Genomic DNA, 27604 nt, shown 5'->3' with positions numbered 1-27604 from the left:
GGAGCCTGTTTCAGATTCTGTCTCTTCCTCTGTCTCTGACCCTCCCCCGTTCATGCTCTGTCTGTCTCTGTCTCAAAAATAAATAAACGTTAAAAAAAAATTTAAAAAAAATTAAAAATTAAAAAAAAATTAAAAAAAAAAAAAGAGTCCAACTCCTAGAAGCAAAGTGGAATGGCAGCTGCTAGAGGCCTTAGGAAAAGGGGGAAACAGGGGAGCATTCCTCAAAGGGCACAAAGTTACAGTTGTACAAATGAGAAGGTCCTAAAGATCTACTGTACAGCACAGTGCCCAGAGTTAACAATACTATATTCAGTATACTTAAAATTTTGCTAACAGTGTAGATCTTGTGTTGTATTCTTACCACCACTACTACTACTAACAATAATAATAATAACAACAACAACAATAATAAAGAGGGTGAAAACAAACTGCTGGAGCTAATCGGTATGTTTACAACATAGATTATAGTGATGACTTCATGGGTGTACATTTATCTCCAAACTCATCAAACTGTATACATTAATTATGTACAGCTTTCCTTTAATGCCAATCATATCTCAAGTAAGTGGCTTGGAAAAACCCTCTAGATATGCGGCCAGGAGTCTGTGTTTAACAAGCTCCCATGAGGTACTCTGACACACTCCGAAGTTTGAGAGGAATACACCATTGTATGGTTAAACATACAACTACGCTGTGACTCGGTAATTCCACCGCCAGGTAATTAATTACAGAAGAAATGTAAACATGTGTCCACCAAAGAGATTTTTATAAGAATATTTATAGTTATTTTATTCAGACTAGCCAAAAAGTGGAAACAACCCAAATGTCCATCAACAGAATGGATAAAACTCTGTGTTATCTTCAAACAACAGAATGTACTCAGTAATTTAAAAAGATAAAGACAAACTGTTGCTATCTCTGACATTAATCTCATAGGCATATGCTAAGCAAAAGAAACTGGACACAAGACACAATGCATGAAGATCTAAATCAGGATAAACTAATCTACAGCAAAAAAAAAAAAAAAAAGTCACAAAAGGGACTGCAGAAGTGGGAGCCACTGACTGGGATGCGGTACAAAGGAAGGTACTGGGATAACAGAAATGTGCCAAATCTCACCAAGGGAGTACATATGTACCAAAACTCATTTAAAGGTATTCGAGATTTACATACTTCATTGCACTTATTGTTATTTAAAAAAAAAATTTTTTTTTTAATGTTTATTTTATTTTTGACAGAGAGAGACAGAGCATGAGCAGGGGAGGGACAGAGAGAGAGGGGGACACAGAATCTGAAGCAGGCTCCAGGCTCTGAGCTGTCAGCACAGAGCCCGACGCGGGGCTCGAACTCACAAACCGCAAGATCATGACCTGAGCCGAAGTCGAACACTCAACCGACTGAGTCACCCAGGCGCCCCTCACTGTACTAATTTTTAAAACAGACTGTGCTAAGGGGTCCATAGGAAGTAAATAAACCTTTCCCAAATGTTTTCTTAGGGACACTAGTCCTGAGAGATGGGTCATGTAAAACAAAAGGGTCCACAGTGAAACAAGTCTGGGGGACACCTGACCACATTCTGTCTCAGAGACATGCATCATGCACAGCAAGACAAAGGTACTGATAAGTCATGACCCAGGAAAACTTCATTAAATCTAAAGTAAAAAAGCTTCCACATGAGCTTATTTCACAAAAATTGCAGTTTTGACATTTCTTTCTTTCTTTCTTTTTTTCTAATTTGTCATAATAAATCCAAGTATCTAGAAAGACTCTTAAAACTGACAGTGCCAACTTCTGACGGGAAAAGAAAACCAGAAACTAAGGGAGACAGACCTGACTTGGGGAAGAAATGTTCAAAATTATTGTTAATGACAGCAAAAGTGCCAAGTCATCTTTAAAAAGTTTGTATAGAAAAGAAACCCTGAACAAAGTTTAAAAAACAAAACAAAACTAGAAGATTGTATCATAGCAAGCCTACAGTAGAGTCCTTAGGGGGATCTTTATTTATTACTTTAAATATTAATTAATGTTTATTACTTCCAGTAAGACCTATTAGGTTATAGCTTTATCCTCAGACAGACTGGCATGATTTACTTTCTTCCCATCACAGGGATTGTAAATGGTTTCACAAGGTAACCGAAGGAACAGCGTCAAGTATCTATGTAAAGTAAGAGCATCTATATGCTTATTTGCACATTTTTTTAAATTGTGAAATCTATAAAATGGATCCCCTAGCCCTTTGGCAGCAGGGCAGAAGAAGGGCAGAAGATCAAGGAGTCACAAATCTATTTCAGAGAAGGGACATTAGCAAACACTCATCTCATTTTCCAATAAGGAGACAATGTTAACTTCTTAAAAAGTATTTATTTTTTAATTTATTTTGAGAGAGAGCAAGCGAGAACACACAAGGCAGGAGAGGGGCAAAGACAGAGAGAGAGAGAGACAGAATCCTAAGCAGGATCCATGCTGTCATCATAGAGCCTGACGTGGGGCTCGATTCCAGACACTGTGAGATCATGGCCGGAGCCAAAATCAAGAGTCGGACGCTTAACCAAGTAAGCCACCCAGGCATCCCAAAACTTTTTATTTTTTTAAGTTTTTATTTATTTAAGTAATATCTACACCCAATGTGGGGCTTGAACTCATGACCCCGAGATCAAGAGCTGCATGTTCTTACAACTAGGCCAACCAGGCACCCCAACAATGTACACTTTTAAGTGGTTTTCCTAAGCAGTAGTTTAGGACATGCTCTTGGTTGGATAATTCTTCCATTTCCCCGCTGCCTCTCTCCCAGCACACGTTCTCATAGTGGCACAATCCAAAACCCCGCTCAGCCCCCGACTAGCTGTGGGCCCAGGAAAAGACAAGCTGGATGAGCCCATTTCTTCATCTATAAAATGTAAATGACAAAATCAATCTCACAGCGCTGTAACGAAGATAAAAATGAGATTAAAAATTCGAAGGTTCTGTAACCACAGGTAGGGCCCACTAAGAAAGGAAGCATCTCCACCCCAGGTATTCAGAGCGTGCTCGGTCTTGAAAAGAAAATCAAGGAATCCAGTACATCCAAAGACAAATGTACTCCGTATAATCGCTGTTCGACTAACGAGGCCAAAGTAGGAGTACTCTGCCCTGCTTGTCATGCAAAGGTTTGGATCAACTCAAGCCAACACGTATAAATAAATGGGCCTGCAAACAAACACACGTGAGATGGAAAGACTTTTCACAAAAACACATAATAATAAAAAGCATTAGTCTATAATCGTGCCTTCTGAAAATGCTGGGGCAAAAAGAGAGGAGGAAAACAACAAATGGGGAAATGATTACAAGTCCATCCCTATGTTTATAAAATCAGTATCTCACTGAAAGTGAATTTTTCTGTATTTTGTCCACGCAGACCAATTTTTGCTCTAACATTACTTCTCCTTTCAGAGATACCCTACTGTGATTGTTACCATTTTAAAAAGTCTTCCTCCAATGTGCTCAAGCTGTATCTTTCCAAACTCATCCACTACAAACATGAGGTCAGTTTGCATTTTATTCTCCTTCTTGATGTCACTTGACCTCATGTCACTTTCTCTCTCAAACTGTTATGAGCAGTCATGTGCTAAGGACATTTCACATACAGATTAGCTCTAAAGCATTCAAATGAATTATTAAGCCTGACTTTTTTTAAAGTCATAATATGAATACCATACCAGATGGAAGATCATCCAAGGGAAATTCAAACAGTCTGGATTTGTAAACCGAATGAAAATGGAAATCCTCCTGCAATAACAAACAACAGAGATTGAGCACATGCAACCACTTATCCCCAGCCTCAGGCAATGAGAGCTGAAGAAGCAGAGACCCCTAAAAGAAGCATGACTATGCGCCCTCCTGGATTTGGAAAGGCAATGAGCCACTGTGCAACCCTCCCCCGCCTGGATTCCCCCTGCACCAGAGAAATATCCTATTAGAAACAAAATGCCTCTGCAGACACAGAGGCCAAAGCCTGCAGTAATGGAAAATAAATGAATGAACCTATTCCCCCAAGGAGAAGTAAGACATCTGGGAAAATGGGCTAATGCTTTTTATAACTAGTTCCTGTCTGAGGATCCCTGCCCCACTTTCAGAGTCAGATAGTTTTGCTAGGCAAAGACTGCAGGGCTAACACTCTTCCGGTATCGGGGAGTAGGATGACTGGTGTAAGCAGATGCCCAAACGGACCTTGCTCCGAAATTCAAATGTCATACAAAGTTCTGTGACAAACCAACAGACAAAAAGTCCTGTTCCATCTAAGAAAAATTAATGAACATTCAAGTAACTACTTCTGGCTTCTTTCCATTAAAAAAAACCAGAATGTCATAAACAGTCAAGTTTCATGATACTGCCATAAAAACATCACCTGGCCAGGCGAAGTGATACGACAGCCAGTAATAGGCATCCAGAAAACAAAATACAATACAAATAGCTTCCCTTTATGGGTGGCAATACAGTGTGTATTTTTAGAAATTACTTAAGTGTTTGAACACTGTTGCACAACACGATGAAGAATGTTTCTGTGCACAGAGCTAGAATGGAAATGTATCATCTTTCTCTGCAGTCTATAATATTAACTCAACCCTCTTCTAGCTTTTTGGAAAATGAATTGTTTCGACTAAAATGAAGGAGAAATTAATAAAACAGATTTCTCTACATTTCACCAGCACAAGGCCTTATAGACAATAGGCAATAGAGAAAAATCTGAAATCCAGAAAAGAAAATGAGGTGGAAAATCATGCATCTATTGAGTTGGTGTGTAACAGACTGAATGATTGTGTCCATCCCCACCCTGCCAAATTCATATGTTTAAGCCCTAACTCCTAATGTGACTGTATTTGGAGATTGGGCCTATGAGAAGGTACTAAAGGTTAAAACAGGTTTCAAGGGTGGGGCTGGGGTCCTTACAGGAAGAGGAAACACCAAAGTGCGCTCTTTCTCTTTCTCTCTCTCTCTCTCTCTCTCTCTCTCTCTCTCTCTGCCATGTGAACACAGAGTAAGAAGGAAGCCATCCCAATCGAAGGAGAGAGCCCTTGACAGACATGGACCCTGCCGGCACCTTGATCTTGGACTTCCAGCCACCACAACTGTGAGAAAATAAATTTCTGTTGTTCAAGCCACCCACTCTCTTATGATGACTGCCTGAGCAAACTAAGACAAATCACAGCACATTATGGTGGAGTTAGAACAAAAATGGAGGCTTCAGAACACCTGAGAAGAAAGTATTTCCAGTATCCAGAGAAAGAGACAGACTTTAAAAAACACTTGTGGTTTTGACTTATTCAATATTCAATTATATCCTGACTCTAAAAATATGAAAATAGAGACAAAAAAAAAAGGAGGAAAAGGGAAGAGGGAAAGCCCCCAATATAAATTTTTACATTGGCCACAAGAAACAGGAGCACTTACTTGGGAGGTGTCATTCTCTTCTGGTTCAATGAGATAGGTGTGGTTCCCATCATAGAACATTCCACTGCCAAGGACAAGAAAATAATCAGGCACAGCCATCTTGCCTCAGAACAAGATCATTTTAAAATCAACAGCTGCCGAAGGATGAATTCACTTCTCAACACTCACTTCCCAGTCCCACCCATCATCGCCATAGACACACAGACACACACACATTCCCCATATACCACACCACACACACCCTACTTACCACACACCACACACATACACACACACCCCACATATACTCCCACATACCACACATACACAGCACATACAGATTACATACTACATACCACACACCATACCCCACAAACCTCCCAATACCACACCCCACATACACATACACACTGCACCACATCACACAAGGGTAAACACACACACACACACACACACACACACTACTAAAGGGAAAGGCCCGTTCCTCTGACTCCCCATAAACAGCAGGGTCTCCTCATCCTGACCCTTCCCAGGTTCAGGGTTATCATTCTTTAACTGTGGTCCATTATTCCTCCCTCCAACACGTAATTTTAAAACTTTATATGCAAATAGTCACCTGGAGAGCTTGTAAAATTGTAAAACTTTCAGGGCCTTCCTCAGATTTCTTGGCTAGGGCCCAGGAAGCTGCATTTTAAACAAATCCCAGGTGGTTCTGACGCAGGTTGTCAGGGACTACACTGAGAATTGCCTATCTACCACACACCTGAAACGTTCTCTGCTAACAAGAGATGATGCATTTCAACAATTTACCATGCGCTAAAAACGTGACACTCATTTGAATTGCTTCCACAAATGTATGAGGGAGGCAAACTTGTACGTTTGCCTATACTCATTTTACAAGAAATGAAACCAAAGCTCAAAGAGATGAAGTAACCTGACCAAATTACATAACCAGGAAGATCAGAGGCGGGAACAGAGAGCCCAGGCAGATTGGTTCCTGAACTGCCTATCTGCAGTTGGCTACCTCTTCATCCATTCACTCATTCAGCACACACTTATAGAGCACCTACAATACACTGCTCTAAGTGCTGGGGGCACCATAGTGGACAAAACAGATGATTTTTCTGCCCTCATGGTGCTCATGTGCATTGCAGGGAAGACAGACAAAAAATATATAGTCAACAAGTATATATACATATAGATATAAATATAGATATACTATATATATATATATATATATATACAGATAGGTATATATATTGATGTATCTATATATATATATAGGGTGGTAAAAAATTCTAGGGAGGAAAGTAAAGCGGGTTAAGGACAATAAATTGTGCTAGACGACTGGGTGTAGAGACCAAAGAGAGAAGACTGTTGATTTACATAGAGTCTCAAAGAAAGGCTTTCTAGAGAAAATCTGAAAGAAAGCAAGGGAGGATATCTGTGCAAAGAGCATCGAGCCCTAAGTGTGCTCCAGGAACATCAAGGCTGCAGTGTGGCTGGAGTAGGGTGGGTGTGAGGAGGGCTCTGAAATGATTATCAGAGGAAGAGTGGGGCCACATGAGGCAGGCCCTTCTAACAGCCCTGGCTTTCACCCTGAGAGACATGTGGATTTAAGTTAGCAGAGGGAAACACGATCGCTCTTAAATTTTAAAATAATTGCTCCAACTGCTGTGTTAGAATAGTCTCTAGGATGGCAAGGACAGGAAATGGGGAAATTATAGCAATAATCCAGGTGGAAAAAAAAATGGTAGCCACCTAGATCACAATGGTAATGGTGGAGATCGTGAGAACTGTTCAAATTGGGGGTAGTTTTTCAAAATTAGAACACCAATAGGATTTACTAATGAATTTGAATTGGAGTATGCAAGAAAAAGTTGTCGATGAAAACTCCAAGGTTTTGACCTGAGCAACTGGTGAGATGGGTTTGCCATTTAGTCAGACAGGAAAAGCTGCAGGAAGGACAGAATGGACCTTGGAAGCAGGATGCAGGGAGCAGGGCATAAATCTGGAGTTGGGTTTTGATCTCTTAGGCTGAAGATGACTATAAGCCAACTGAGATGCCATCCTCTGGAGGGCATTTTAAGCTACAGATGGCCTCAGCTCCCACTCAGAGAGATCCTGATGGCCATTCCTTCTAGGAGAACATGGTCTTTCTACTAAGATGAAACCTCTAATGACACTGAAGAAATGTGTCTTATCATTCAGGCATCTGAGAAGGGACAAAGTGTGATCTTCAGGAGTCATTTCTCAGTGTTATGTGGAAATGACTGCATGAGACCCAAACTGTTAAGCATATAATAGTATTTATCTTTTGATGATGGCTTAATGGAATCAGTTGGTTTCCCTGAGCTGTAATCATAATGGCTTTCAGCTCTGCCTCTATCCAAATTCTTTCATTCCTACTGTAACATCTTCCACATGCCCTCAACTTTCATATACCCTTAGAACTGCTTCTCTCACATCTGTAAGGTTTTCCACCAAAGTACACTTTCTGAATTTGATGACATCGCATTTGGAATTTGAAGATAAACAGATGCAATTTATAAGATATTACTGACAATACACTCCTAAAGAATCAGAGTGGGGGAAGCCTTTTTCAAACAGTAGACCAAATACGACAGCAGACATTCTCTCTGCACCTGTTGAGAACTGGCCAGACCCATCCAGAAAATGGTACAGAACAACTACCCTTTGCCAAAATTCACATGGCTATGCTGATTAAACAGCAAGCAGATTGTTTTGTTTAAATAATCTAGGGTATTATTTCCTCTTGCATTAAGTTGGTGTCCAGTGTGAAAGTCAGCGACCTTTATTGGATCTAAACATCATGACACACAGGGTAAAGAAATCAGATTCTGACATCATATATATCTAGAAGATTCTGGCTCCCTATATGATAATGTGCCATCACTAACTCTTTAACTATTAAAAAGCATATGTGTTTTATTTGTTTTGAGGATTGACACCTTTCGGTTGTATTTATATAAAATTCCAGTAAGTATATCAAGTCCACACAGAGTATACTTTTGATAAAAACCAGCATCCAGGACCTATTTATTATAGGCTAATAGAGCTGATTTTTTAAAAGGCTGGATCAAAACAAGATTTTGAAAAGAAACAGCCATTCTTAAAAATTGCCACAAGAGGGCAATAAACTTACATCTGATCCCATTCTTTTAGGTTCCTATAGTTACAGGATTTTGTCATAACATCAAACATACCAGGACCAAAATACTGCCTGTTAGTCCTCTGAATGTGAAAAAAAAATGTGCAATCCTGAGAAACTTAACAGAAACCCATGGGGGAGGGGGAGGAAAAAAAAGAAAAAGAAAAAAAAAGAGGTTAGAGTGGGAGAGAGCCAAAGCATAAGAGACTCTTAAAAACTGAGAACAAACTGAGGGTTGATGGGGGGTGGGAGGGAGGATAGGGTAGGTGATGGGTATTGAAGAGGGCATCTTTTGGGATGAGCACTGGGTGTTGTATGGAAACCAATTTGACAATAAATTTCATATATTAAAAAAAATAAAAAATAAAAAATAAAAACTTTAAAAAATTAAAAATTTTTTTTAAATGTGCATTTTCTGGTTCTTTATGGAAAAGATATAAAAATATGCATCTTTCCCCTCCTTCATGTTCTTCAACTGAATTCAGTAAATCAAGAAAAATGAGAGATCTATGTATGTACTTGGTAAATTACTAAAGATGAGTCATGGATGAAATAATCTATTTCATATCCAAATCAATGTAATTGATACAATATAAATTATTTAATATTTAGTAATATCCTCTAAAATATTTGTCAGCAATTTTTTCAGAAAGTAAAATCAACATGAGGATAATTAATAATAAATAACAAAATGGATCAAGAGTAAATTTATCCAACACGCTCACAAAGGTCTAAGAACACCCAAACATGCTTATACACAATCCTGACAGTGTTCCTAGACACATGATGCATTTTCTGTTTGTTTCTTTTTGTTTCATTTTAAACAGAAAGTTTTCTCACGACAGAGGTAAATTTTACCTAGTTAAAACAACTGAAGCTGCCTCAGAGTGATACTCCTGATATAGTCACTAAAGTTTCCTTAAAGTTTCTTTTCCATCCTCCTTCAAATGACTGTGTAAGGTTAGTAGCAAGCTCCTGGTCTACCAGAGTCCCTGGAAGGCAGTGACACCTTCGCATTGCTTCTCACAACATGCTGTTTGAAAAACTGGAACACACAGTGGAATAAGCCCTGGGCAAGATGCTTACATGGGAACTTTGGGTTGAGATGGTAAGAGGAAGAGAAGGAGAAAAAAGCCTCTTTCTATTTATATCACTATCATACATTTGTTGTCACGAATGTCGATGGGCCCAGGGTACCACTCTTAGCAGAAAGCTGTGCTCATCTTGAGATGAGTTGTAACAATTTTATTACTAAAGGGGACTTTAAATTTATTTTTACAGATAAGAAAACCAAGACCATATGAGGCATGGATTCCTGTTTGTAAAAATGTCTCTTTAGTCAAAGACTGTAATCAAAGTAAGTAAAAGTCTTTCAGAGCAAACAATCAGCAGATAGAGGTCTTCCATGCTCTTGGGCATCTGGTGTCATTCCTCTGGTTCCTCATACTCTCTACCTTCTGCCTCTTGCATACCTACTGCCCAAGTCTGACTGGAGGCACCACTTAGGCAGACTAGCTCGATTTTCCTGGATTTCCCATTAGAACTCTTTCCTAACGTTCTTTAAGACCTGTCTGCCTAGCCCTCTCTCTTGGAAGGCCCTGTCAAAGCCTATTCCAGGGCCCACTCTACCTACTCAGATGGCATTTCTGCGGAGGGCTCAAGCACTACCTCATTCCCCAGTGCCCACTCTCTATTTGCATTTTTCTGTTACTTTCTCTCTCAAAGAAAACATACCTATCTCATTCCATAGTAGGAAGCTGAGCTAGTTTTAGCTTCCCCCACAGGACTGTGAGCTGTTGTGGACAGGAGTCATGTTCTCATTGCCTCGATTGTCCCAGGGGCTGGCACATAGTAGACACTCAATAACTGCTAGCTACACAAAAAAGTCAGATCTCTTACTTGGGAACTGACAGGATGCATTTTAAATTTTCCAAGAAAAAATTTAACAAAACTAAAGTGCTGGTTTGTTCCACATCCAAAAAAAAGTAAAACAAACAAGGAAGAACTGAGATGATTTAGCTTCAGTAGAATGCAGAGGAGTGACACGGTAGCTTCACACGGTGTTAACAAAACAAGTAAGAGCTGGCCACCTGTGTGTCACCATTAGCGACAGAACAGAGGAAGTGGATGTATTCCCATGTTAAACATCAGCAAACATTCTTTGATAATGAAGGTTATGAGAAAGGAAGCAAGGCCCCGAAGAAGGATGAACTCCATTCCTTGGAGGTTTCCGAGAACAGACAGACGCTCCCACAAGCTTGCTGTGGGTTTTAGGTGGGATTCTGGCCAAACAATGGGCTCCAACACATGAGCTCTTGAGGTGATTTGCAGTCTAGTGTCTTTGTACAAGGAGTCAAGAGTTTCCACCTACTAAAATTTCTACTATTCCATAAAAGTATAAAAACTAGCATCAAGAAGGAGTAGGGGCAGAATGGTACCAAGGGTCTAAACACCCAGAGAAACAGAGACCCACATTATGCAAACTGCTCCTGTCCCAACTTGGATGAAACTAGAAAATGCTTCAAACATCACCATAGGGTGTCATATCATAACTCCAAAGACCCTGGCCTGTTTCCACAACTCTAATCTAAAAATCTACCTGGTTTCGAAACTTCAGAAGAAAGTAAGATCAGATCCGTTGCTGATTTAAAATTATTTCTTGACATAAGAATTTTTATTACAGTGCATTAAAAATAAAGAAAATAAGTGACTGAAAGAGTGGATAGTACAAAAAATTGGGGGACACTTACTGAAGTCCATGGCATGTTGACAATGCAACAAATGAAGCAGGGTTTCCTCGGACACGGCCCTGGTAGTAGCAATGTTCTCCTCCCTGGAAACAGAAACCGAGAGCATAAGCCTCCACCATCGCCAGGAGCATCACCCACGTCGTTCCTCAGGTTCCAGTGCACGCCATACCTCCATGTCTAAAGCTCTGCAGAATATTTCGTTATTCAGATTAGTGCTATCAGACCTCTTCTAACAGAATTATTCATAAACACTCCAAGCGAGCCAACTCCAAATCAAAAGATGAAGAAATAAAAGTTGACTTAACTTGCCTTTTATGTAGGTGATGATAGAAAGAGCAAAGAAATAGATACTGAAATACATCTGTGGCTCCTGCATCAGGATCAGTTGAATCATCTATCTCCCCAGTCGTGAGAAACTCAACCTAGAGCACCAGCAAGATGATGCTCTTTCACATACAGCTAAGTAAAAAAGACTATAAATCATTCCAGAGTCACTAAATTAAACTGATGGAGGAAAATACCTGTTTTTATAGTGTTTATAGCAAAACTTGACAAATTTATACTATTTTGTTCTCCAATCATGAATGGCTTTCCCAGGAAGCTGTCTGGGTGGGGTTTGAAATTCCAAACTTTCTTCTAGCAGCTGGTTACATTAACTAAAATCCCACGAGACTCATTTCTTTGGATTAAACGTTCCTGGAAAAGGTAATAGGATAAATCCTCTGCCATCTCAGGGTGGTGCCTCAGTCTTCAAATACCTGCCACTCAGAGCATAGTCTAGAAACCAGCAGCACTAACACCCCCAGGAGCTGGTTAGAAATGCAGTTTCAAATTCCAGCCCCAACCTACCTACTTATTATAATCGGCATTTTAACAAGGCCCCTGTTGATCCATATGCACATTAAAATTTGAGAACCATTGTTCTAAATGGCCTCTTCCATTCCTCCACTAATCTCCTATTTCTTCAGAAGCTGAAAGCTGCTACTTCAACTGATCCACTGAGATGTGAAAGAATGAAATCAGAAGGACTTGAAGAATGGATGGTTTAAAGGGGCAAATGCTACCTGCCTTATAGTCTGACTTTAGGACTAATCCTACCTCAAATATTCAGTACTTGACAAGTAGAGGGGAGAGAACAGAAAGACACAGGATGTAACAAGCCTGAAGACATTTTCTGCACTGGAATCCCAAGGAAGGCAGCTGGGCCTGTAACTTCTGCTCCTCGTGAGATAATCCTACAGGATCTGGGGGACCTCAGCTGCAGTGAGGGGGCAGAGACTAGGCACTGGAGCTAGTCTGCCTAATCCTGTGACATCACCAAATCTCCAAAGGAGTCACTGAGCATCATGAACTGAGGAATGCAGTTGGATTTGATGGACGGTAAGAACGGGGTGTACTTCACCTATAAGCCTGGCAGGGGGTATAACCCAATAGGCCACAGACTGTATTTCTGTCCTAGGAAATACAGACAGACACCAACTTTCTGCATAGGGCTGGTTTGGTGTAGATGCTAACTGCATGAGCTATCAGCTCCTTCATTTACTGGCTGTGTGACCTCAGGCAAGCTACAGGCCATCTGGCAAATGGGGGCAACAGTTTCAGAGGGGTGTTCAGACCATTAAAGAGGTAAAATGCAGAAAGGGCTTAGAATAATGCTTGCCACTTAATAAGCACTTAATAAATGCTTGCTACTGTTATAATTACTGTGTGTCAATTATTCAATGTGCATACACAATCACCTTAAATCCCTACATCAATCCTATAAAGAAATATTGCTCCCTCTGTTCTACACAGGAGGTCACAACCTTAAGAGTGAAGGTTGTCCACCTGGGAAGTTGCGAAGTAGAGATGCAAACTTTATGTGAATGTGTAAATGCAAGCCCTGTGTCATTTCCCCTACACTACTTATGAGTTGGGCCTAGAACCTGTAGGGTGTCTAGTGAAAATCTAACCTTTCCCCCAGGCTGCTTCTTTAGGGGTTTTGTTTGTTTTAATTTATTTTTTGAGTAGAGCTAGGAGTAAATTTAACAGAGTTTAAAATATCTTCTGTTGTGAATTATCCATAACATTAGATTGTAAATTAGAACTCACTATGTTTCAAAAGACCTTGTTTTCCTGGAAACATCTAATTGGACCAACAACACTCTAGCTTTCTACTCAACAGACAAGAGGGGCCAAGAGTCAATGGGGTCACCTGGATACAGAGATAATTCTAGCTAAAAATGTTTCCCTCTATTGGATAGTTACTAAATAACCCCATCAGATCTCTTTCTGAAGTCTAAGACTGTAGTGAACAGTAGATATAAAGATAGTAGAAACTGGTGGCTCAGTTGGTTGAGCATCCAGCTCTTAGTTTCCGCTCATGTCATGATCTCACAGTTTGTGGGTTTGAGCCTCGTGTCAGGCTCTTTGCCAACAATGCAGGGCCTGCTTGGAGTTCTCTATCTCCCTCTCTCTCTACCCCTCCCCTGTGCTCTCTCTCTCTCTCTCTCTCTCTCAAAAAAAAAAAAAAAAAAACTTAAGAAAAAAAGCAGAAACAAAAAAGATAATCACAAGAATTATGGTATCAAATTAGGGAACAATGGAAGTTGACAAGTCACTGTACGTGGGGAAAATATGTCAGAGGCAAAGGCACATGAGAAATCTTTTATAAACTACTAAAGTTTTCTTTAAAATGCCAACTCTGGAAACATGTTATAGTAAATCATAAAAAAAAAAAAAAAAGAATTCATGTTTTAAAACAATCTTCCAATATACTGGGACTGAATAGATGATTAGATAATGGAAAACAATCTTTCACTAATTTCTGATTCTGAAAAATAGGAGTCAATCCAAAAACAGCATATGATTGAGACCCATCTGCACAAAAGCCTAACACTGCAAATGAAGCGAAGAGCTCAATATGGTTGACTCATTATCAAATGTTTCCATGACACTTCAAGAGAAGCACAAACAACAGGGGGTAAAATCTCTTCAGTTGGGCTATTTACAATTCCTATCCTGAGGCTCTTCACTGATGGTACATGCAATTCTTCTAAATACTGATGAGAATTAATTTCTGTGTTGTGATTTTTTAAGGGATTATTAACCAGATAGCAAAAGTTATTAAAATAAGAACTAAAGCAATGAAGTTTTACATTGAAATTATTAATTTATTATTAAAATAAATAAAATAAGTATTGCTTCTCAGCCTTTTGGGTAAGATCAAGTGTAAAATACATAAAATAAATTTAATAGATTTTGAGTTTTTACATAACTTTTTATCCAGTATTTTATTTTTTTTTTGTTTACCCAGTATTTAAAAATTAAAACATGCTTACAGAAAAATTCTAAGAATTCAGGAGGTACATGACAAAGAGTAAAAAAATATTTCCTTCATAAACACTGTCCAGGCTATAGATGACTCCTAAAAAGTAAGCATGTTTGGCAGATTTTGTGTGCTGTATCAGGAATGGTCTGTATGGTATATTTAAGGAAATACCTAAATACACAGATATCTATTTCAGTGCACAAATGGGTTGTACGCTGGGCACACTGTTCTGCCACTCAATTTTTTTCCTTTAAGGTAACCTTGACATCTTTGTATATCAATGTCTCATTCTTCCAGTGATGGCATAATATTCCATTAGAGGGGTGAACCATGATTTATTTAAATAGTCCTGTACTAACAGACATTTAGATTATCTCCATATTTGTTTGTTGTCATAAACAACATTGCAAACATCCTTTAACATATTTTGTGCAATTCTGTCGCTATGTCTGTAGAACACATTACTAAATGTGGATCTGGCAGGTCAAAAAATATGTGCATTTTAAATTTAAAAAAATACTTTAAGAAGCAAATAAAATTGTGTATCTTTGCACTTATATCTTAAAAGAGGCACTCCATTTGAAAATAATACACTTGCATCTTAAAAGAGGCACTCCATTTGAAAATAAAAACTGTATACTGCAAAAAAGATGACTCCTTAAGCCAACTTTCTCGAGTATTATCAATTATAAAAGTTCTCCATATCTTCATACAACTTTCTTGAGGAACCAGATGCTTTATGAAAGTAGGTATTATAAATAATAATCTAAGACAGATGTAGGAAAAGAAAAAAGCCAGCAGCACATCCTAATAGAGTTCGGCTCTTTATCCGACTGCCAGTCAGAGCTTTATTCCTTAAAGTCTCTTTTGTTCCAGAAATAAATCCACTGTCATTGAAACTTTCTTCGTACTCCTTGATTTAGTAACACAATCATAACAGTACAGATGTTTATTTTTAGCTAATTAAATAGTTATAGCTAAAAAAAATTACCCACCTCTATAAAAATGAACTGTATGATAGCTCCACTGGTTTACTTCCCCCTGGACAACAGGTTTATTGTAATTTTTATTCTAGGGAAGTCAAAATAATCACTTACTTGCAATATTCAAAGACAAACCACATTTTTATTAAATAGCCAGAAAGATCTCAAAACAGAAACAGAGTTTATTATAAATACGATAAACTGAAAGCACTAAGGAAGTTACACAGACTGGGTTACAAAACTATAAAAATCCAATAAAGGGAACCAATTGGAGTGCAGCACCAAGGCCACAGTCATTTGCCCTCCATTCAGACCCTCAAAGGAAATTCTGCAACTTTCATCAGTTCCAAGAGGAGCGGAGCCAGGGTTACCTCCTCTAAAGAGCCTTCTCTGAATCCCTCCTCTTCACAAATTACTCTTCCTAAACCTCTTTGAATTTTCATATATTTTCAGGTCTGTACTCCACCTCATTACTATGTCCCCCACTAGACCATGGTGTCTATGTTTATATCTCCAAGTGTGCTGTTAGAAAACTGTGAATCTCAAGTTTCCTCATCAATAAAATGGGGATAATATCTACCCACACTGCTTCACAGACATATGCGAAGGATTCCAGGAGATAACAAATTAAAGTCCATTGTAAACTGCTATATAAATAGGTGAGAGGTGCAGTCGGGGAATATTTACTCAATGAAAGATTCTATCATGCCCCTTGAGCTAGGATTCTGTTAATTTATTGTCAAGACGAACAATTCAGGGCATTGATTAATAGGAATACACCAGAACAGTGGTTCTCAATCTTGGCTGCATATCAGAATCACCTGGGGAGGTTTTAAAATCCCATTGGGGCGCCTGCGTGGCCCAGTTAAGCGACTGATTCATGGCTCAGGCCATGATCTCCTGGTACCTGAGTTTGAGCCCTGAACCACATTCTGTGCTGACAGGGCAGAGCCTGGAGCCTGCTTTGGATTCTGTGTCTCCCCCTCTTTCTACCCCTCCCCTGCTCACGCTCTGTCTCTCTCTAAAAAATAAACAAACATTAAAAAAATTTTTTTTAGTCCCAATGCCCAGGCCATACTCCAAATCAATTAAGCCATAATCTCTGGAGACAGGGCCCAGGCATCAGCAACTTTATAAATGTTCTCAGTGATTCAATGAAGCTGCAGTGGTTGAGAAGCCCTGCACTGGAGAACAGTTGCTCAGGAGCAGTGGTTCCCAAAACTATTCCCCAAAGCAAAGCCTCACTGTGATAGGCTTTGTGAACCAAATGATTCCCAGGCCTTTCCTCAGACTTACTGAAGCAGAACGTCCAAGAAGGCAGGGCTCTAGGTTTTTTAGAATTGCAAAAAGTTCCCCAGGTGGTTTTGAATATTGTATTTGGAATTACTAACCTAAAAATACTCAACCCAATAGGAAATCATCCCCATGTAGGCACATGGGTGGCTCAGTCAGCTGAGCATCCAACTCATGGTTTCAGCTCAGGTCATGATCTCATGGTTCACAGGTTTGAGCCCTAAGTCAGGCTTCATGCTGACAGTGTGGAGCCTACTTGAAATTCTCCCTCTCTCTCTCTCTCTCTCTGCCCCAACCTCCCCACCACCCAGCTCACACTCTACTCCTGCTCTCTCAAAATAAACTTAAAAAAAGCAGTTTCCATCACAATAACATGTACTTGTTAGAAATACAAGTTCCTGGGGCCCCTGGGTGGCTTAGTCAGTTGGGCATCTGACTCTTGATTTTGGCTCAGGTCATGATCTCATGATTCCTGGGTTCGAACTCCACATCAGGCTCTGCAATGACAGTGTGGAGCCTGCTTAGGATTCTTCCTTTCTTTCTCTCTGCCCGCCCCCCCCCCCAACTCCTGCTGTCTCTCTCTCACATGAAATAAATAAATAAATAAATAAATAGGGAGGGAGGGAGGGAGGGAGGGAGGGAGGGAAGGAAGGAAGGAAGGAAGGAAGGAAGGAAGGAAGGAAGGAAGGAAGAAGGAAGGAAGGAAGAAAGGAAGAAAGGAAGAAAGGAAGAAAGGAAGAAAGAAGAAGAAAGAAAGAAGAAAAGAAAGAAAGAAAGAAAGAAGAAAGAAGAAAGAAAGAAGAAAAGAAAGAAGAAAGAAATTCTCAAGCCTCGCCCTAGACTTAATCCAATCCGATGCTCTGGGGATGTGTTTTCGCCAACCCGCCAGCTGACTTCAATGCACTCTAGACTTTGAGAACAACTGCTTTACACCACACCTGTCCTCAGAGCCCCTCACTGCTGAGCTCCCTGAAATCATACACTAGTTCCTCAGCAGATTCTTAATGAAGCAGAAAGGACGTAAACAGCCACAGCTCTTCTCCACTCCTTTTCCTGTTTTCCCCAGAGCAGCCGGCTTTATAAGAAACAATATGGAAGGTTAAAAGTGAGCCAAGAATATGTGAGAGTTCTACTGTGGACAGAGTCATGAAAAGCAGCACTACTTTTTGTAGGTGAGGTGCTGGTAAGTAGGATGCTTTGGCCTGCGTTACAAAACCCAGAGTGATCAATTGTCCTGGTTAGATTAAGATCAAGGGGGCCTCACAGGATGCAAGTTATTCAGTGCTACATCCATGAAAACCACAGGAAAATAAAGATGATGTGGTCACCATAAAAGGGACATGGCCAGTGGAGACACTACCAGATCAAATTGTCAACCTGGAAACCCTTGTGTTCCTGCTCTGCTCCCTGGGTCATAGCCCTCTCCCTGTCCATAGGTACCAGTTCCAGGACCAGCCTTCTGCCTTGCAGATCAGGGCTTATGCCAGTCATCCTTCTCTATGGGTGAGATCTCTGCTCACTCTAGCACAGTGGTTCTGAGCCCTGGACACACATTAATATCACAGGGGAAGCTTTTAAATCAATACCAAGCCTCACTTCATACCAGTTATATTAGAATCTCTACAGGTGGGACATGGCATTTTTAAAATCTATCCAGATGATTCCAATATGCTGCCATGGTTGAGAAGCTATGCTCTAGCCAATACCCCTTTGCAAGAACTGAAGCCCTGCTGTTGAACTTTACTTTATACTAGATTCCTCCCAGGCATGTGCACTGCCCAGACTTCTGTTTGTGGCCACGCGGCTGAAATCTATTCCACCAGGTGCTTGCCTACAATAACCTATTTCCAATTTCCTCTTGAGTAGTATCAACATGAGGAACCCACCCTTTTCTTACCTTTACCCTCCCTCCCAATGGTGACAAATGGTGCTTTCAGTCATTATTCAGTCAGGAGTATACCACATCTCCCTAGTGCCATCTGCATCAAGGAAATTCCTAGAAAAGCAAAATCTTATTATGTTGGAGAGGATCTACCAACCCACCCAGATTAAAATTCATAATTTGGGATTACAAAAAATCAGAGCAGATTCGCAGAAGTGACATAGGCTAAACACCTCTTCAGGTACAAAGTATAAGAGTATTTGATTCTACAGGCTCTCAAAGAAAAGTGGAGAGAAAGATAATCTCATCTCATTTTACAGTAAGTTAAAAATTAAAGAACACTACCACATGGTGGTTCACAAATGCCAATAATCCATGGGTCTATACTAATGCAGGTCAAAATCTCTACCAGTTCATGCCAAAATGAGAAAAATAATTACAATGTTGTCAGTTTTTCATAAAGCTAAACATACTTAATTTTTATATAACTTCCTGTTGTGTTGAGATTAGTCCATTCCTTCCCTTTGATTATTAAACTTTAGCATTTTTAAAATTTTTTAAAAATCTTTATTTTCATGGGGCGCCTGGGTGGCGCAGTCGGTTAAGCGTCCGACTTCAGCCAGGTCACGATCTCGCGGTCCGTGAGTTCGAGCCCCGTGTCGGGCTCTGGGCTGATGGCTCAGATTCTGTGTCTCCCTCTCTCTGCCCCTCCCCCGTTCATGCTCTGTCTCTCTCTGTCCCAAAAATAAATAAACGTTGAAAAAAAAATTAAAAAAAAATATTAAAAAAATCTTTATTTTCAGGGTAATTTTAGACACAAAAAAGTTGCAAAGATGGTGCCCAGAGTTCTAGTATACCTAATCACCCAGTTTCTCCCACTGTTAACATCTTACATTACCTGAGTACATTTGTAAAAACTAAGAAATTGACCTCAGTACATTACTACTTAATAGACTTTGAGCACTGAGATTTTACCAGTGTTTCCACTAATTTCCTCTTTCTGTTCTAGGATCTAACCCAGGGTACTATACTGCATTAGTTGTCATACTCATTTTCTGTGAATTGGTGACAATAGCAAATAGAATTTAAGTAATATGAAAGGGTTGTTTCCTATACAGTGAAAATTAAAAGACTGGCAATCTTATAATGATCTCCATAATTTGTTTTGTTAGTATGCTGAGCTATGAAATATAACTCTAGGATGAATAGTATAAGTGAATACTTCCTAGGCTTTAACTTCATTCACACTATAAGTTTTCAAAAGATTTTTTTAACACCCTTATGTAATCAGCTTAATTTAGGTGACTGGTTAAAAATATATTTTTTAAAATAACCCATGGACATAAATTCTAAAAGATTAGTCAATAACACTTTGCTATAATAAAAATCTAGGACCCTTTGTTTTCTGTGATTGTTCTGGACTATCCTTTCAAGGATGTTCATATAATGGACGGCCTTGAAAGATAGAGATATCTCCCTCTAGAGCAAAAAACTAAACATGTTTACTTCCTATTTTTTTTTATATTTACTTATTTTTGAGAGACAGAGAGAGACAGAGCATGAGCAAGGGAGGGGCAGAGAGAGAATGAGAGACAGAATCAAAAGCAGGCTCCAGGCTCTGAGCTGTCAGGACAGAGCCCGACACAGGGCTCGAACCCACGAACTGTGAGATCATGACCTGAGCTGAAGTCGGACTCTTAACTGATTGAGCCACCCAGGTGCCCCTGCTTCCGATTATAAAAGATCTAGGTTTCCTAAATTCAGAATTTCTCTCTAGTAACACGACACACCATGTGTGCAGGTGTCACCCAGTCCCTCTGTTAGCCCCTGGGAATTAAGGCTCAAGACACAAATAAAAGAAAATGTTGATATTCTGGCTATTGCTATTGCTATGAGATATGAAGTCCTTTGTCTCTGACCCAGGATCTCCTCTCTTCTGCTAGCACAGATGAAATTGCAGCAGCTAACTTGTTAAACTGAAAGTAGGATAAAATCTCAGACCTTCAGAGTTCTGGAAATTGGGATTTCCATCTTTCTCTGAAGGTTAGGAGATTTGCTAACAGTGAGCCTTAGTCCCATACTTCCATCTTCCTGTAGGACAAAAATCAGCTGAAGACGAAAAAGGCACACATTGCCCATTTTATCACAGCTAGCCACTCTCTCATTTATACTACTGGTTGATACCTTTGGATATTTGTGCTTGCCACCCTATTCCATGGTATGGTTATCTAAGCAGCAACCAAATTACAGGCTTACTCCAACATCTGGAGCTAATGGGTCATTCAAAATTTGTGCACTGTTTTAATATTCACTGATAAGCACTAGTGCTAAGCACTGCAGCAACATCATTAATCAAAAAACATTTTAAAAACTAATAGATAAATCTAGCTGACCAAAAAAAGAGAATTATTTCATTTAAAGATTACATGGTTCCTGTTAAAGAGAAAAAGATGTATATTATTGTAGCAAAAGTTACTACAAGAAAGGAAAAAAGAGAACTAGAAAGTCACTGGATATAAATAAAGGTGATAAGGGAAGAGTCTTATTGGAAGGTGGTGAACATCACAGAAAATGAGGGCCATAACTTTCTTATGAGCTCTCAGGTTTAAAAAAAAAAAAATCCCACTAGGGACCTAGTGAACTTAAAATCTATTTTTATCGTTGTGCAGGAGTCTTTCCTTATACTGATTTCCCCTGGGTAATGTCAGTTAAGGAAAATAAAGTATGAAAACTATGATAAGTTCCCAGGAGTTCCAGCTCACAAGTACCCTAAGTGAACAATTGGTAGTCTTTTGGGATGCAATGCATTTCCAAAATGTACAGACTTAGTTCTTTCTCCTCTTGGATATTGGTCCAGGCACCTCCAGCACATATTCTAAATGTTTTTACATTAGTTATAATCAAAATGCCTTCTGTATTAGTTTCCCAGGTTGGCCATAACAAATTACCAAATTACCTGGGTGGCTTAAAATGGAAATGTATACTCTCACAGCACTGGAGGCTAGGAGTCTGAAATCAAGGTGTTAGCAGAGCCATGCTCCTTATGAAGACCCTTGGAAAGAATCCCCCTTGTTTCTCCCTAAGTTCCTGTGGTTGCCAAGAATCCTCTATGTTCCTTGACTCGTACACACATCCTCCAGCCTCTGCGTTGTCTTCACATTGTGTTTTCCTTGTGTGTTTATATCTCTAAGTTTCCCTCTTTTTTTTTTAAATTTATTTAAGTTTTTATTTATTTATTTTTAAGAGAGAGAAAGCACAAGGGGGGGGGGGGCGGGCAGAGAGAGAGGGAGAGAGAGAGAATCCCAAGCAGGCTCTGCACTCTCAGCCCAGAGACCGATGTGGGTCTCGAACCCACAAACTGAACCTGAACTGAAGTCCAAGGCTTAACAGATTGAGCCACCCAGGGGCCCCTAAGCTTCCCTCTTATAAGGACACCAGCAATGTGATTATGGACCTCTTTGTAATTTGATTATAATCTGAAAAGATCCTATTTGCAGAAAAAAAGGTCACATTCACAGATAACAGGCACATGAATTTTGAAGGTACACTCACTATTCAACACAGTACAACTTCTCATCAAGTGAATGTTTAGATTTCTAAATCCAGGGATTTTGCTTCTAAGAAGATTGGCTCAATGGAATAAACTGGAGGCGTACAGCTTCATTCATTTAATAAGATTAAAATGTATCCTAATTACCTCTAGCCAGCCATTCTAGTTTCCCATAACTTCATTTAAAAATGCTCGCCATGGGGCGCCTGGGTGGCGCAGTCGGTTAAGCGTCCGACTTCAGCCAGGTCACGATCTCGCGGTCCGTGAGTTCAAGCCCCGCGTCGGGCTCTGGGCGGATGGCTCGGAGCCTGGAGCCTGTTTCCGATTCTGTGTCTCCCTCTCTCTCTGCCCCTCCCCCGTTCATGCTCTGTCTCTCTCTGTCCCAAAAATAAATAAACGTTGAAAAAAAAATTTAAAAAAAAAAATAAAAATAAAAATAAAAATGCTCGCCATTATTTTTACACAAATAATATGGTAAATCTGACCTTCAGTTCCCTTATTAAGTCAAACAGAGCTTCCCAAATTGCTTATTTTTAACCAGAAAATAGGCAAGAGAAATTATTTTTCAGCTGTCAGGTAATTATGACACTCATCAATATAACAATGTCTTCTTAGACTGCTAAAAAAATATTCAGTTCCCACAAAGTGCTCCTCTGCAACAAATTACTGTAACACAGACAGGGTACTTATCAGGTACTGTGAGATGCACTTCTAAATTGGGAGAATGGAAAATCAATGTGGACCACATACAGTGACTATATAATTACAAACTCATGAAATTATAACTCTTTCCAGGAAATTATTACATCATTGTATCTTTTTAAAATAACAGAAGTTTTAATCAATTGCTCTATATGAATTTTTTAGCATAAGAGATGTATATTATCTAAAACTTTATTCTGTAGTTGATGTCTGAACATTAACATTGAGAAATATCTGATTAGGAGATAGTTCTGCAAAAAGAAAGCATATGTGGCATCCCTAAAATGTAGAAAAAGATTATGTTACATCTGAAAAGAAGACTTTTGTTATTGTTTTCTTGTCCTTTTTCTCCCCCTCCCCACCCCCGCTAAGAAAAATGAGGGTCTGGGGTAAGGAGAAAAAGGACTTTTTCCCCCACTTCTACCATGAATTTATCCTCCTTTATTTTCATTTCCATTCTATCATTCTCCCTCTACTTCTTTTCTGAAGAAGTAAGGATAAGCAGCATCCTTTTTCCCTCTTATACCTTGAGTCTCAAACACTTGAGCTCAAGAACTCAACACCAGCATTCAGCATTCCCTCCCTGGATGATTGTGAATTAGCTCAGGGCGGATTTAAACGCACATACAAAAAACTGACTTTCTAAGGAGGAACTTCTTAAGCAATGTCCTTCAGAGAGACAAACTGGTATATTTAAGGCTGTATCTGATGAAAAGTGAAATTAAGTTTGGAAAAGTAAGTGTTGTTGTTTTTTGTTTTTCCCCCAGCAACTGTTTCTGTGGACACAGGTTGGTCATTTGCCATGTTTTTGTTGCTTATTTTCTTGTAAAATGAAAGTGGGAGTTGAATTACATATGATTTGTAATCTATTTTTTATTATTGTTTTTTGTTTGTTTTTGTAATTTACTTTTAAAAAATCAAAGGTTACCAACTTTTTTCTTTTAAATACCAGGCCAACTTCCAAAAATTCAGTATCTTATATACAGCACTTAGCATAAAGCAATAAAATTGAAAACCAATAAGATTGGAAATGTTTTTAATGTTTAATACAAAATTTTTAAACAATTTAAAAATTGTTTCTAAAATCTAAATAATTTCTGAGTCAACTGAAGGTTGATGGGTGTGGGGGCTGGGGGGGTGGGGAAATGAGTGATGGGCATTGAGGAGGGCACTTGTTGGGATGAGCACTGGGTGATGTATGTAAGTGATAAATCACAGGAATCTACCACTGAAGCCAAGACTACACTGTATGTTAGCTAACTTGAGAATAAATTAAAAATAAAAATAATAAATAAATAAATAAATAAATAAATAAATAAATAAATAATTTGTGAGTCATATAAAAGTCATGGTATAGGGGCACCTGGGTGGCTCAGTCAGTTAAGCATTCCAACTCTTAATTTCAGCTCAAGTCATGATCTACGGGTTTGTGAGATTGAGCCTCACCTCGGGCTCTGCACTGACCGTGCAGAGCCTGCTTGGTATTATCTCTCTACCTCTCTCTCTGTCCCTCCCCTGCTTGTGTGTGCTCTCTCTCTAAATAAGTAAATAAATAATTTTTTTTAAAAAGTCATGGTTATAAATTACGGAAAAAATGTATATGGGCAACAAAAAAATGTAGGTATCAGAACTTCATGAATACTGCTAAAATAGTACTTAAAAAGTAAATTTTACATTCCTAGATGCTTACAGAAAATAGGACTGATAATGAATCAACTAAACATTTAACTCAATGAGTTATGAAAAGAACAAAGAGAAGTGCTTTTAAAGTAAAAGCAGTAAACATTAATAACAAAAGTAAAGCTGATTCTTTGAAAAAATGTTTTAAAAAAAGTTTCAGGATTGATCAAGCAAAAGAGTAAAGGCATAAACAAATGGAAATAAAATAGGAGACACAACAATATAGAATTCAATTTTAAAAACCTTGAGAAGATTTGAAACAAATATAGCAAAATACTAACATGTTAAGTGTACACATGGATATGTTATAATATATGCAATTTTTAATGTTTTAAAAAGTATTTCAAAATTATAGGAATATCACAGGTCAGCTGCTGATAGCTTATGATTTTCAATTTAAAATTGACTTAGAAGTGGCTCTAAAATACTTTGGAAAGGAAACACATGTGGATGTGAGCCTCAGCACAGGTGATGAACTTAGCACTAGGTGAGCAGATGTGAGGCTCACAATCCGGTTCTTGGTATTCCTGTTTATAGTTACAGCATCCTTTTATGGCAGGGGGAGAAACAGGATCTCTCACACCCGTCCAAACTGGACTTCGCCCTACACAGTGTTGGGTGAATAGGAGCAACTACCCTATTTCCTAACGATGGGCTTAATTCATTCACTTATTTTTTTTCTTCAACAGATATTTATTGTCTTCCAGGCACACAACATGCTGAAGGCTAGGTACACACTACAAGTTTCCAGAGGAGCTTACTCTTGGAGTAACTTCTCATGGAATGTACAGTCTAGGGGCACAGACGATTGTTTTATTGTGAAGCAGAGTGTGAAGGATAGCTTTTGTTGATCTGGCTGTGCCTCCTGTGCCCTGAGTAGGATCAGAAACTGGCAGGAAGAATGGGCAGAAGCCACCAAAGGCCTAGCTAGAAATTCTTTACAAACTGTCACTCTACCTTAATAATAATATCAAAACTGATATTTATGGAGCACTTTCTCTACCCAAAGCTCTGGGCTACATGTTTGTCTTACTCATTTCATAGACGAGGAAAATGAACAAAGAAGGAATAAGGACTGTCCAGGGTCCTACAAATACAAATTGGCAGAGTCAGGATATGAATTTAGGACTGTCTAGCCTTAATGAGACTGTCAGTCTTTAAGCTTTATTGCTTCCAAACTACAGACCTGTTCTGGACTTTGAAACAAAAGAAGTGCTTAATTATATCTGTTAACACTACTCAAGAAAAATTGAAAAAAAAATTGTTTTTTAATCAGAAAAGTAGCATGAAAAAGCTCAAGAAGATAGCGCTTACTCTGCACAAAAATCTAATTGTCATGTGGAATGCTTACTGACCCCACTCAGAATTACCAAAGCCACTATTCTGCTTTCCAGAGACAGTTAAAAGTACTCTTCCAGATTTTCGAGAATATTGAGAAAAGAGAAAAATCAATGTGCAAACCCAAAGGCAGGATTGGTCCAATTCTTGTAGGTCATACCTGATTTCTTTGAGTTGAGGCTCTGGTCACAGATCATACTCCTGCTTTGATCCCATCCCTTCTTGTACCACCTCCTGCTCTATCCACCCTCTCTGGTTTCTTTCAGTTTCTCTAAGGCACCAAGATCCTGCATCAGGGCCTCTGGATCCTCACACATGCTAATTTCACTGCCTGCAAAGCTGTTCCTCTCCCATTGCACCTGCCTGTTACTTATTTTTCAAACTTCAGAATTCATATCATTTCCTTAAGGAAGGCTTTCCTAACCAAGCAGACTAGATGAGGTCTCCCATAAAATGCTTTCGGGATGTGGGGGCGCCTGGGTGGCGCAGTCGGTTAAGCGTCCGACTTCAGCCAGGTCACGATCTCGCGGTCCGTGAGTTCGAGCCCCGCGTCAGGCTCTGGGCTGATGGCTCAGAGCCTGGAGCCTGTTTCCGATTCTGTGTCTCCCTCTCTCTCTGCCCCTCCCCCGTTCATGCTCTGTCTCTCTCTGTCCCAAAAAATAAATAAATGTTGAAAAAAAAAAAATGCTTTCGGGATGTGGACTTAATTCCCTTTACAGCACTTTCATAACTGCCATTTGAAAAGCTCTTTTGGTAGTTATTTTCATTATGCCTGTCATCCCCACTGAACTGTAAGTGTTGAGAGTGAGAAGTGTATCATACTATTCATAGCTACATCCCTAAGCTGATGGCAAGCACTCAATATATATCTATTGAAAGAAGGAGAAGTGAGAACACAAACAGGGTATCTGAGAATTTAGGTTTTTTCCCACTGTCATAAATCTCTAATGTCACCTTTCATAGTTCCTTAAACTCCACATGGGTCAGTTTTCAGAAGTTTCCCATAGGGATAATCAGGTCCACTTGGATCTACCTCCCATTCTAACTCTTACATGCAACAAAAAGGCTGTTATCATAAAACATCAAAAGGAGCCCTGATCAATTACCCCTCCAAAATGGCTCAAACCACTCAAAACTAAGGTACTTATTCTCTGGTCATTATTACCTGTTCTTATTTTTATAGTGACCACTTATTCACTGGAAAATAAGCATTTTTTATAAATGAGTAAGAAAATAACACTAGGACAACACAGGGAATAATCTATGATTTTTTTTTTTTGCTTCAAACCAGTTTCAAACTTGTCAAAAACATTTCCACAACTTCCTGTTCAATCATAATTACTCTAGTAATTGTTCACTCTAAATTCAAAAAAAATTGCAACAGTAGATTTATATAAGACATTATATAATGAAAAATTAACTCTATGATTAGAATTAAAGAAGGAACAATATTCTATTACAAAATAGTTAATTGGTTCTAAACATAGAAATACCATTAGTTAGTGCTACTTTTAATTTTAACTTACGGCTGAACAAGT

At 39.1% G+C, this 27604-nt stretch overlaps 1 protein-coding gene across 2 annotated transcripts in view; it reads right to left on the bottom strand.

Moving 5' to 3' along the window:
- ADAM22 (ADAM metallopeptidase domain 22) overlaps positions 1-27604 on the bottom strand; it is a 108451-nt gene that overhangs the window by 69279 nt on the left and 11568 nt on the right. The window contains exons 2-4 of one of the 2 annotated variants that reach the window (XM_032592395.1): positions 11329-11411; positions 5428-5491; positions 3696-3765 (exon numbers count right to left, since the gene is read on the bottom strand). In XM_032592395.1, coding sequence (XP_032448286.1) covers positions 3696-3765; positions 5428-5487 — 130 coding nt within the window. In that variant the 5' untranslated portion in view covers positions 5488-5491; positions 11329-11411. Of the gene's footprint in view, positions 1-3695; positions 3766-5427; positions 5492-11328; positions 11412-27604 lie in introns of those variants that run through there. The other variant, XM_032592394.1, reaches the window with a different exon arrangement.

Source organism: Lynx canadensis, chromosome A2 (genome assembly GCF_007474595.2).
Source record: "Lynx canadensis isolate LIC74 chromosome A2, mLynCan4.pri.v2, whole genome shotgun sequence".
In the NCBI taxonomy this organism is placed as follows: Eukaryota; Metazoa; Chordata; class Mammalia; order Carnivora; family Felidae; genus Lynx; species Lynx canadensis.
The sequence above is the reverse complement of the archived record's forward strand: the minus strand, read 5'-3'. Positions and strand labels throughout refer to the sequence as shown.